Raw genomic sequence first — 12137 nt, 5'->3', positions numbered from 1 at the left:
TCCTGCAGCATCCCTGGCCCCCCTATGACGTCAGGAGCAGACCGCCCAGTGCCACGCCCAGCGGCAGCGGCGGCAAGCCCTGACAATGATTGTTAGATGGTTGTAATTTTTTTTCTTTTTTTCTTTAAAAAAAGAGTTTGGAAAATCAATAAAAAGAATTTTAAAAACTCAGTTCTGGTCAGATACGCTTTGAGGGTCTTCCTCACATCAAGGTTATGCCATTGCTTCTCCTTGGGATGTGATGGATTAGGGCAGAAGGATGGAAGGTTGATTTCCTGAGACCTATGAAAGCGAGTGCTGGCCTTAGGTAGGAAGGTGGGGGTCCGTATGGAGGACCATCTTATCCCTGTGGAAGATGCATAAGCTGGTTTGATTGACAATGCTCTGAGCTCTGAGATTCTCCTGGCCAAGGTGATGGCCACAAGGAAGTTGGTTTTATTTAACTTCAGCTACCTTAATGGAATCTCCTTCAGGGGCTCAAAAGGTGGTTTGGTTAGAGCTGCCAGGACAACGTGTCGTCTCCAGGTAGGGAAGCGGAGGACAGTTGGAGGACTTAACAGGGTAGCTCCCCTCAGGAAACGCTGTATGTGCGGCTGCCTGGACAGTTTGAGGCTCTCCATAGGGGGGAGCATTGAGGACAGGGTTGCCACGTGCTTGCGTGACGTGACTGGTTCGAGTCCAGACCATCCTGTAGGAGCCTGAGGACGGATCCCAGTGAGGGACGGAGGTAGTCCACCTTCTTTCTCCTTGACCACCTGAGTAAGACTTTCCAGGTTGTGTTGTAGAGTCTAATCATCGACTTCTTTCTGGAGGTTAAGATCATGTGTACTACCTTAAGGAGGTATCCCAGGTTGGACAGGGAAACCCTCTCAATCTCCATGTGGTCAGACACATCCAGTCTGGGTGTGGGTGAAGAATCGGGCCTTGATGGGAGTAGGTCCGGGATGGATGGGAGGCGGACGCGGGGAGCGATAAGGACATCGACCTGAGGGTGGAGAACCATGGTCTCCTTGGCCACCATGGAGCAATTAGGATCACCTCCGCGTTCCGTTCTGCTGTTTTTCTTAGCATCTTGGGTATGACTGGAATCAGAGGGAAGGCATACAGCAGACCCCTCGGCCATGAAGAGGAATGGGCGTCGGTCCCTTCTGTCTGTGGGTGGTAGTACCTGGTGAAGAACCTTGGAACCTTGTGATTGAAGTGGGTTGCAAATAGGTCCAGAATTGGCAAACTGAAGTGTGCCGTCACCATCAGAAACACGTCCTGCTTGATGGATCATTCTCCCGGTTGAATGGTTTGTCTGCTCAGCCAGTTGGTCTGAGAGTTGTCTGAACCCTTGATGTGTTCCACCTGAATAGAAGTCAGACTTGGCTCTGCCCACATGATCATCTTGATCGCTTCTTTGTGAGTCTGGAGGATCTGGAGCCTCCTTGCTTGTTGATGTACACCTTGGCGGAAGTGTTGTCCGTGCGTATCAGGATGTCTTGGCCTGAGATGAGGTTGGAAAAGTGCGAGAAAGCCAGGTAAATTGCCCTCATTTCGAGGAGGTTGATGGGAAGTTGAGACTCCTTGTCGGACCAAAGATCCTGGTCCAGGCAGTCCCCCAGGGTCGCTCCCCATCCCGCTAGGCTGGCATCTGTGAATATCTGTATCCTTTCTGGATTTGGGAATAGTTTGCCTTGTTGGAGTTTGTTGTTGTGGGACCATCATTTGAGGCTTTCTTTGACTTTCCGGGGTACTCTGACGTGTCTGCTGGATTTGGACATAATCTGGAATTGGAATGGTCGGAGAAAAGTGAAGAGTGTGGAAGTGACCCCAACATATGGCCTTGTAGTTGGCCACCAGTGTCCCCATCAGTTTGGACAGAGTTGAGGGCAAGGAAGAGTTGCTCAGGATCACTGACTTGACTAGCACCTTGGTCTTTTGGATCTTTTCCTGAGGCAGGAAAAGGCACCCTTTCTTGGTGTCCACTATCAGTCCCAAGTGTACCAGCCTCTGGAAAGGTTCAATGGAGCATTTGCTCCTGTTCATTAGAAACCCGTGAGATTGGGGATAGTGGATTACTGTCCATGTATCTTGGACAGCTTTCCCCCTGGAGTCTGCTCTGATAAGGATATCATCCAGATATGGATGGATGTGGATCCCCACCTCCCCGAGTCAGACAATGAGATTGACGGGCACCTTCAAGAAGACCCTGGGGGCTGTGGCCAGACTGAACGGTAGTGCCCTGAACTGGAAATGCCTGCCATTTATGCAGAATCTCAGGAAACAGCAGTGCGCTGGATAGGGATGTGCAGATAGGCTTTGGTGAGGTCTATCAATGTAAGAAATTCCCCGGAACATAGAGCTTTGGAGATGGAGTGTAGTGTTTCCATGTGAAAGTGTTTCAGTTTTATGAACTGATTTACGAACTTTAAGCCTAGTATTGCTCTCCAATCCCCATTTTTCTTTGGGACGGTGAAAAATATGAACTAAATGCCTAGATCCACCTCCTGATAGGGAAAGGGCTCTATGGTCTTGATGTCCAGGAGATGCTGTAGTGTCTTTTGAGTAATGAGTTTCCTTAGAGGGTTCTTGGAGAGGGGAGACTTCAGGAATCGGTCCAGTGGGAGGGATTTGAACTTGATGGAATATCCTTTGGAAACCACTTCGATGGTCCAGGCATCCACCTTTGACTCTACCCACGATTACTGGAACAGAAGTAGTCTCCCTCCCACTGAGGCTCGAGACGAATCAGGATTTGGGGGCTTTGGCATCAAAATCCTGTCTGTCTCCTATGCACTATGGGTATCCATTGGATCTGGACCTAAGTGAACCGCTTTTGAAACCTTGTCTGGAGAGGCTCCAGGAAGAACGCTTGGGTTCCTGGCGCTATCTGGCCAAGGAGTGCTGGGAACAAAAGGGCTGTGTATTGAAAGAACGTCTGTCTGACCTTCTGAGCATTTTTGGCAGTGCCTTCTTTTTGTCTCGCGTTTCTATTAGGATCTTTTCCAATGCCTCTCCAAACAGTTTATCGCCCTGGAAGGGGTAAGCCATAAGGATGAACTTGGAGTGAAGATCCGCTGGCCAAGCTCTTAGCCAGAGAAGCCTCCTGGCCACCACTGTGGATGCTATGGCCCTGGAGGAGAAGGTTAGAGCATCTAGGGTAGCCGCAAAAATGTTGGCCTTCAGTATCCTGTTGGCCCCCTGTAAAAGCTGCCTGTGGTTTCTTAGGAGTAGTTGGATGAGCTTACGGACCCATTCCACAGAAGCCCTTGAAACGATAGAGGCAGTGGCGGCGGCTTTTATTGCCATGGTTGGTGCTTCATGTGCCCTCCTGAGGGTGGTTTCCGCTTTTCTGTCTAGGTTGTCCTTCATGGATCCTTGCCCGTCCTCTGACAGTAGGCCAGTGGATTGTAATGTAGCCACTGGGGCATTGATCTGTGGTACCTGCAACAGCTCACTAGCATAAACAGGTAAAGCATACAATTTCTTGACTGAATTTGAATATCGTTTGTTGGTTGCAGGGATGTCCATTTGGCCTTCAATTGCCTCTCAAAGTATTTTGGGAAGGGAAACACTCGCTCTGGCGTGCCTGCCCTGGGGAAAAATTCTTTGTACCCTTTTGGGTCTGGAGAAGGCCTTGCCCATCTTAGGATCTTCTTCTTCTCCTTTTGGGATTTCTTGGAGATCTAGGGCTGCCTGGGCTTTAGTTAGAAGATATTGGTAGTCATCCATCTTGAACAGCCTATTGGAATGTTCTGGGATGGTGACCTCTTCCTCCTCCTCAGAGAGAACTCCCCCTCCTCTCTGTCCTCGCTATCAGAGGATGTCTCCCCCTCCCAGACACGTCTCCTGCTAGATCTGTCTGGGGCAGACTTTTGGGCAGCCTTGGTGAGCCACTGACTTTCTGTGCGGTGTTGCTTGCTGGAGGGGAAGGGGGAATGGAGGATCCCTCACTCTCAGCCCTGGAATTGGGGGTGGCAGAACTTAACAATTTCATCCCTCATCGTTTGTCTTAGGAGGGAGAGAAAATCACCTTGCCGAGGAGATCCAAGGTTGCTAGGTATGTTACAGCCCTTGGAGTGGTGGTATCTTGAGGCTGCAGGGTCCAGACCGAGTGGGAAAGGCTTGCCGTGCTTACTCCTGACTGGAGGCTGGCTAGCGTGTCATTCTGGGCTGTGCAGGTTTTGGTGCGGGCGCTACAGCCATTTCCCACCTTTTCCGCAGCTTGTAGATTAGCGCTTTTCTTAGCCTCTGGGCAGAGACACGCTGCAGATCCTGGCTCCTGCTGCTTTCTCCACGACCTTTTGGTGTGCGTACACAGCTCTAGGGCTGGAAAGTTGCTGGGATCCCATTCCAGCCTAGGGGTGGGGGGTGGGGAGGACAGTACCAGGGTACTCTCCGTCACTGTTGCATGCGTTCTTAGGACTTCCTCCTTGCTGTCCAAAAAACTCCCATCGGAGTCTCTAGGCTCCATGCCTTCTATGACCTCACCCCCAGTCTGGAAGGGAGCAAAAAGGACGGAGAGAGGGGAGTAAAGAGAGAAAAAGAGGAAGCGAGTTGGATAAAAGAGAGAAAAAAGGCTCAAGAGATTTTAAGGAGGCAGCAGAGTGATCTGCTGCTGTGACTGCTCTCCCTGGAGGCAGGAAAGAACTGAAGAAGGGGGTGTTCCTGGTTCCAACAGGAAAGAGGAAGAAATTCAACTTCCTGCCTCCCTGATTGGGCAAAGGGAATCACTCAAGATGTCCTCTGCCTCAGAGGGAGAAAGGGAGAGAGTGCTGGAGCTAACTGGGGCTAGAATCACTTTCTACAGTTAGGGCAGGTGTTGAAAAACAGCAGCATACGGAGACTTGGCTCGCTTGTCTTTTCCTGCAGGATAAAACTAATTTCACATCTCCCTAGCTTTCCTTTGCCTTTTAAGCATCTTCATGTTGCTGTGAGTTTGCTTTTCTGTTTTGGGTTAGTCAAAATATTTTTGAAGTCTTTTTTAAGTTTAGTGCTTTTTGAGAAACTCATGTCTCACTTTAATCTGGGGGGTCTTTCCCCCAGGTAACATGTTTCACCTATACTTAACTGACAATTTGCTTCAGTGTTCTGGCTGGTCCCTTGGCTGGAAAATCTTCCACATTCTGCTTACTCCTGGTTTGTTGTTGCTTTGGAGGTGGGAGGTTGTACTATTTCTTATTGTAATTATAATTCTGTTCACAGTGACAAAAAGCCAAGTGATTTATTTGGTGATATTTGTTTTAGATGAGGGTCATGAAGGGAGGGAAGAATAGAATTTTTGTCTAGGGGCCCATGGTGGCTCTTGGCAGCCCTAATCAGAGACCATTGCTAAGCAACCACAGCCGTATTGCCAGTTGAAGCTTTGGTTTCTATCAGTGAAAGGCAAGAGGAGGAGAAGGTAGCAGCATCAGGACCCTTTCCACAGCTGTATTGGCCTTTGACAGAGGACTCATTGGGGCCAAGTCTGACAGAAACCACTGGGCAATTTGTTACCACAAGACTTTCACCTAGACCAGGCTGCTTGCAACTGTTAAACAGCAGCCCCTCCCATGAAAGCCAGTCTGAGCTGTAGTGGTTAGAGTTCTGGATTAGGAAACCCAGGTTTGAATCCCTGCTCCATTGTGGAAACTCACCGGGTGACCTTGGGACAGTTAGACATTTTGAGCCAAATTACCTCACAAGGTCGTTGTGAGGAGCACAAATAGAGGAGAGGAGCATGATGTAAAATGCTTTGGTCCCCCATTGTGGAGAAAGGTGAGATATAAATAAAGCAAATATTTAAATAAAGCATTTATTATTATAAATATAGCTGAAGAAGGGGGGCAGATAAAAGGTATGTTGGTTGGTGGGCAGGAAGGAGAAAAGGACAGGATATGGGGGTTGCCAGAATGAAGGAAAGAGGGCGTAATGTGGGGAAAGGGGATACAGGGGAAAGTGAGGTCCCCTCCAGCAAGTCTGTGCCCATTTCCTACCATGTGACTGGGCTTGACTTGGCAGCTGGCACCATACAACTGGGCCATGGTTTTCCTGGGTAGAGGCTGCTGCAGAGGAGCAAGGAAGGAAAGCTGAAGATGGGGGAGGGGAAGATAAAGATAGGTTGGCTGATGGGTTGGAAGGAGAGAAGCAGAGAGAAGCTATGGGGGCTTTCAGGGAAAGGAAAGAGGAAATAGCGATGGAGGGGAAAATGAGACATCTCCCTCAAGTCCTTGAGAGTCCCCCACTTGTTTTCTTTTAATATCTATTGAAAATGTTAAGACCCAGATGTTAAAAGAAACTGAGTTTAAGTAGCTTTTGAAGTGATTGGATTGAATATACTCTCATTTAGACTGCTACTTTTTACAAGCTACCAGTAGCATACAAGAACTTAGAAAATTCTACAGATGAACTATTTTTGGCTCCTAATAAGTTATTTTTTTTGTTCATTCAAGATTCTTTTGTCCTGGCCATAACACAAAAATTTCACAGGAAGTATGAATCACATATTGCATAATAAAAATGTTAAACGGCCACATATTTTATCTACATTGGATTACTGAAATACTGAGAAAACTTCGCTGGCAATTTGGCAAAGCCAGCCATTGCTCCGGTAATATCTTTCAATTTGCCTGTAAATAAATTTTTGAAAATCCAACCAGCACAAAACTGCCCTTCCAACAACTGATAGAGACATTTATGAGTTTACTCTGAGGTTATTCTTCAGGATTATGGAATGGCTTGTCTGAAGCCAACTGGGAAATTTGTGGCCGACGGAAGATTTGAATAAGGGTCTTCCCAGCTCATACTCTTAGCTGTCACAGGATGTACATTTCAAAGAAAGGAGAACAAAAAGAATAAATTAACCAGGGTAACTAAGCTAGGGAGACTATGAAGACACTACAGATATTAAGTATTCTGAAACAGAATAGTGTAAATTGCAAGGCATTAATTTATATATAAATGAATGAAGTTGATGTAAAATCCTTTAGGCTGTTGGTCCATCTAGCCCTAGATCTTTTTGCAGATTGATAGCAGTTTGCCAAGGTCTCAAGTGGATCTCTTTCCTAGCCCTGCTATCCAAGATTTTAAAAAAATCTGTGCCAGGGACTGAACTTGGGACCTTCTGCATGCCAAACAGGTGCTCTTCCCCTGAGGATGGCCACTTCAGTTACACACATTTGTACTTTGGAACTCCGTCCCCAGGGAGATTCTCCAGTTTCCTTCTGTAATTTGTCTTCTACCAGCAGGTGAAGTCTTTTCTGTTTTACTTGTTGTACCCTCAGTAAATTCTTATTGGCCCTCCTGGTTGTATTTGTATGTCTATATGCTTTTATTGCATTATTAAACATTTATATATACATTTAAAATATTGTTTTAAATGTTTAATGCCTGACATTCACCACCTTGGGATCCTATTTAGGTAGAAAGATGGCATGTTTTATCAAAGGAACCTGCTCTCAAATCAGATAAGCTCTGCCTGACTTGATCTTTTGCAGGACGAATATTCTCATGCCTTGAGTCATTTAATCGAATTCTATATTCTACTTGTTTCACCCAGGCTTAAAAAAACCTGTTCCCCCCCCCCCCTATGCTCTGCTTATGGAATTCAGGCTGTTGAAGAATTCAGAGGGTTTACCATTCAGGGCATCACAAAACTACCTGTTTATGAGGACCCCTGAGTATGTGTGCCTTGGCGCCTTCACAAGCTGTCCTCATTGCTTCCAGTGAGGGTGTTCCCAACAGATCTGTGATCAAGTCCAACTGTAGAAAACAGAAGAAATGGAAAAGTTATCTCCAAGCAAGTCAGACTAAAGCACATGCACAAATATACTTTCAAAAGGATACACTAATTAGAAATTTGTGTTTATTAAAATACTTATTTTATACCATTATTTCCCGTTTCCTACAGAGTGGTGAAGGAAATCAATCTCTTCCCTGCACTCCTCTCTTCTGGGCATTTGCTGAAACCAGGAAGGTATATAAGATCTGTATTATAAGCACTTCAGTAATCTGTTTATTTTAAATACCAAAATAGGGGCACATATCCACGCTACAAACTTAATTACCACTGGAAATCTGCTTGCAACACAAGGAATTCAGAGAGTAGTGACCCTGAGGGAAGGGCAGAAACTTTTTGTGAAGAATTGCTAGCCCCCCACTCCCAGCATTGTAGAACTGCCACAGCACAGATACACATACATGAGCACTTGATTTTCTCTTCTGCTCTCACTTTTGGGGTGAATAAGGCCAGTTTTTCCTTCTCCTCTTTGCCACAAATGATCTTTGTATTTCTTCTCCTTTGCCCTTAGATGTGAAATGGATGCAAATGCAACTTGATTCTGTCAGGAGCTAGGTGGAGTATCCACAGTACCCCCCTTCTGTACTCATTTTACTGGTTACTGATCAATTATCAAGTTTAATTTGAAGTACTGGTTATTGCATAGAAAGCCTTTAATGGGCCCCTGCTATTATACTCTGTCACGTGAGCTTCGCTCATCCAAGCAAAGCCTTCTGATATTGGTACCCAGCAAATGACAGCTGCCCATACACATGCATTCTCTACGATGGCCTGTGCCTTGTGGAACTAACTGCCTGCCTGAAGAGGTCAGGAAGGCTCCCCATACTTCTGTCATTCCACAAGCTAAGCAAAACAGAGCTGTTCAAGAAAGCATTTTTATAAAGGTACAAAAACCAGGGTTGCTATGCAGAGGCAGTCAGTGGCAAACTACCTCTTTGAGAGTCTCTCTACATAAGACTTCTGACATGTGTTCTTCACATGTTGGGAGATGCAATGTTAGCCAAGAAGCGTAGTTTTAAAAGACATAGCTGGCGGAGATTGCTCTGGAGGGAATGAATTGTGTCCCAGCTGTCTACTGCCTCTGGTGTGCTGGACTGTTTCCCCTTCCGGAGCCTTTGCTCTGCTGATGCTCGATTAATTCAAAGTTTTAAGCAGATCAGAGAATAGAAATTTTAGAAATGAAATTTAGGAGTAACAATCTAAAGTTCCGTGGAGTTCCAGAAACTTTGGGCAACTTGAATTTAGAGAACGGATCCCAAAAGTTAATACAAGAATATCTGAGGGTACAAGGTGAATTTTTGGAAATCAAGCAAATTTTCAGAATCAGAATCTAAATGCGGAAGTTGGAACAAGTTACCTCAAGATATATTAGTTACTGTTACTCAAGTCAAAGAATACAATTCTACTACAACATAGAAGAGAACTGCTGAAGACTGAAGGAAAAGAAATACAGATATTTCAAGATCTGCGGCCAAATATAATAAAGAAATGAAAAGAACCTGTTAATCTAAAGTGAGTATTGCAACAGAGGCAAATAAGATACTGTTGAAAAATTCCCTTTGCCCTAGAAATATTTTTGACACAGGGTAAGAAAATAGTAACAACAGGTGAGCAAGCAGAAGAACTCTTACAAAAACTGGAAATGGAGAACATTGACAAAGGTTCAAGTTCAGAATACGTAAGTCAGCCTACCAGAGAAAAGGGACAAGCGATCAGAAAGAGAAAGGCAAAAAAGAGGAAAAATGGGCGGACTTAAAATAATTTCCATGAATTTGAATGGGTTAAATTCACCCTCTAAAATATCCAAGAAACTTTAATCAATTAAGGAAACTGAAAGCAGATATTGCATGTATTCAAGATACCCATATCAAAAAAGATCCAAGAATATTTGTTAAACTGTAGGAAACTGGGCAAATTTTCTTGCCTGAATCATGAGATTTTATGTTCAAGATGAGGTCAGACAGGATATAAAAAGGACATAACGTACTGGAATGTAACCAAACAGGGATCATTACATTGCAAGGGAAATGAACAGTGGGCAGCACTGAGATTTTTAAACTATGCTTTAAGGTAAATTAAGCTTTATAGTTCCATCATTTGCAAGATGTCCTGAACCTTCTAATGTAAAAAATAATTCATTATAGGGTATAATAATTCATTAGGGGGTATCCATGGTCTGTATTTTTCTCACAGCAAGGTTTTTTGCCCCCAAATTAAGGCATGAAGACAGCCTGAACCTCTGCAAACACAATCAAGTGTTTGTGCTAGCTGCACGTGGGCCACTTGCAAATGTGCAGATGTCTTTTGCTTCTGGTTCCCCAAAATTTAATCTCTGAAGTAGGACTCTGTGGAGCTGCTGCAGGGTAAAATGTATAATTCCTACTTCAAATGGTATTTGAATTGTAGGGAAATCAAAAGCTTGAGGGAAGGAGCTGTGACTCAGCATCAGAGCATCTGCTTTGCATGCAGAAAGTCTCAGGTTTAATTCCTGGCATCTCCATTTAGAAGAACTAGGCAGCCGGTGATGTGAAAGACTTCTCTACTGGAGACCCTCAAGAACTCTGTCAGTTAGAGTAGAGAGTACCGATCTAGATGGGCCAATGGTCTGATTCACTGTAAGGCAGCTTCAGGTGTTCACATGTAAGTGTTCTATCACTGGATTAAAACAGAGTACTAATCAGCTAACAGACTGCTTTCATCCTCATCCATGGTGCCCATGGATACAATATGACCTATCAACTTGTTTCCTGGTACCCACTTGCTTCTCGAGTCTTGTGGATAAATGCCAAAGTTGACTGGAACAGGAAAAAAACCAAGGTGCTTTGGGCCACTCCTTACTAGCAGACTACTAGCCCTCTCTCTAGCTACAGACCATGGCAGCTTCTCACTACAGCCATGCAGGCACAGCAAAACCTCTCTTTGCTTCCGAAACTAAAACTCTCTTCTTCAAAGCAAAAAGCTAATCCAAAGCTTCACCTTCTTGAAGTAGGAGGTATTTCAGAAGAGCCCAGGAGGAATACGTGAGGGAGCACTGATTTGGAAGCAAGTGTCTTCTGTTGTAGGAAGACACTTTGTCTTTGATGCTTCCAGCATTGTGTGATTGGATACTGGCTATCTGAGGATGCCAGGATGATTTCTATACCTGGAAGGACCTTTTTGGTCATTGCTCCAGGGTTTTGGAATACTGTCTTGAGATGTTCACATGCCTATGCTTTGTTATCTATTCTGCAAAGAATTGGGAGGCTGTTTTTCTGCAATTTTGTGTTGAATTTTTCCATTGTAATCTGTATTGCCTTTATGGAACTGGTTGTACTCCTCTCTGGCAATAACAGTAGGAAAGGGGTTTATTAATAAATGAAATTACCAAAATACATCTACAAAGTGATCTGATTAATATAAAATTTGATAAATCCTACATAGCTTGGTCTTTTCCCCTTAATTTAGCAAAACTTGTTCTTAATTAGATAGCATTTACTTTGCTAAAAATAAAAAAGTTACATTGTCACTTAAATCCTTCAGATCATGGCTCACAGTGAAAACAAGGGTACTTAAAATAGTAATAACTAAAAATACTGTTGACACTTGTCAGTATTCAGCAAAAAGTTTAATTGATCTAGTGACTATTTTGTTTTTCACTTCTCTTACCAATCATTTTAAAAAGCCTTTTTTGCAAGTGAACTATTATTCGCCCACACTTGTCCTCGCAACTCCTGGACAAGATGGGCAGACTTGGAAGAGCTTCTGTCCCAACCTCCGCTCCCCATCTGTTGAACAGGAACAATGACAATCTACCTCAAAAGATTGGTGTATGAATCAGATAAGTAAGTTGTAGTCTTATTATGAAAGATACCTACAGGCTGCTTTTCCAGTAGAGATATTATGCAAAGTATCGCACAGCAATAAAACTGTATAAAAAAGAACCATTAAAAATCTCCGAAGGGAAATGACAAACAAACAAACAGCAGGTGAAATTTTAATGCAGCAGTATAACTGAGGCATATAAAAATGAAGCAAAAAATCAGACTAAAACCACTTTAACCAAAGGCAGCAGGCAGATTTTTTAAAAAAGGATATATTCCAAAACAGGCAAGTTGAACAGAAGGAAGAAAAAGTCAGCTGAAAATCAAATGAAAAAAAAAATGTTTTGAATACCTGTGGCTTTGGAGCTGTGAGAAAAAGACACCATCGCGAGATCTGCTGTGGGAAGACGGGAGACAGGAAGTGCGTAATAACAATAGAGCGGCTGGAGAGAAGCGGCCCTTGCTGGAGGGCAGGAAGTAGGGAATTGCCATTTTTGAAAGGGGAAGGGTCGCGGCTTCAGCGGAAAAGGAAGTAGGCCATCTTGGATTACAAAATCATAGAGAAACCATAGAGA

The 12137-nt window shown here is 44.3% G+C and overlaps 1 protein-coding gene across 2 annotated transcripts in view; it reads right to left on the bottom strand.

Moving 5' to 3' along the window:
• NLK (nemo like kinase) overlaps window positions 1-12137 on the bottom strand; it is a 241696-nt gene that overhangs the window by 42842 nt on the left and 186717 nt on the right. For both annotated transcript variants that reach the window (XM_055001257.1, XM_055001256.1), the window contains exon 7: window positions 7624-7725. In XM_055001257.1, the coding sequence (XP_054857232.1) occupies window positions 7624-7725 (102 nt within the window). The remainder of the gene's footprint in view (window positions 1-7623; window positions 7726-12137) is intronic.

This window comes from Eublepharis macularius, chromosome 17, assembly GCF_028583425.1.
Source record: "Eublepharis macularius isolate TG4126 chromosome 17, MPM_Emac_v1.0, whole genome shotgun sequence".
Classification (NCBI taxonomy): Eukaryota; Metazoa; Chordata; class Lepidosauria; order Squamata; family Eublepharidae; genus Eublepharis; species Eublepharis macularius.
This window is presented reverse-complemented; position numbering and strand designations above follow the sequence as displayed.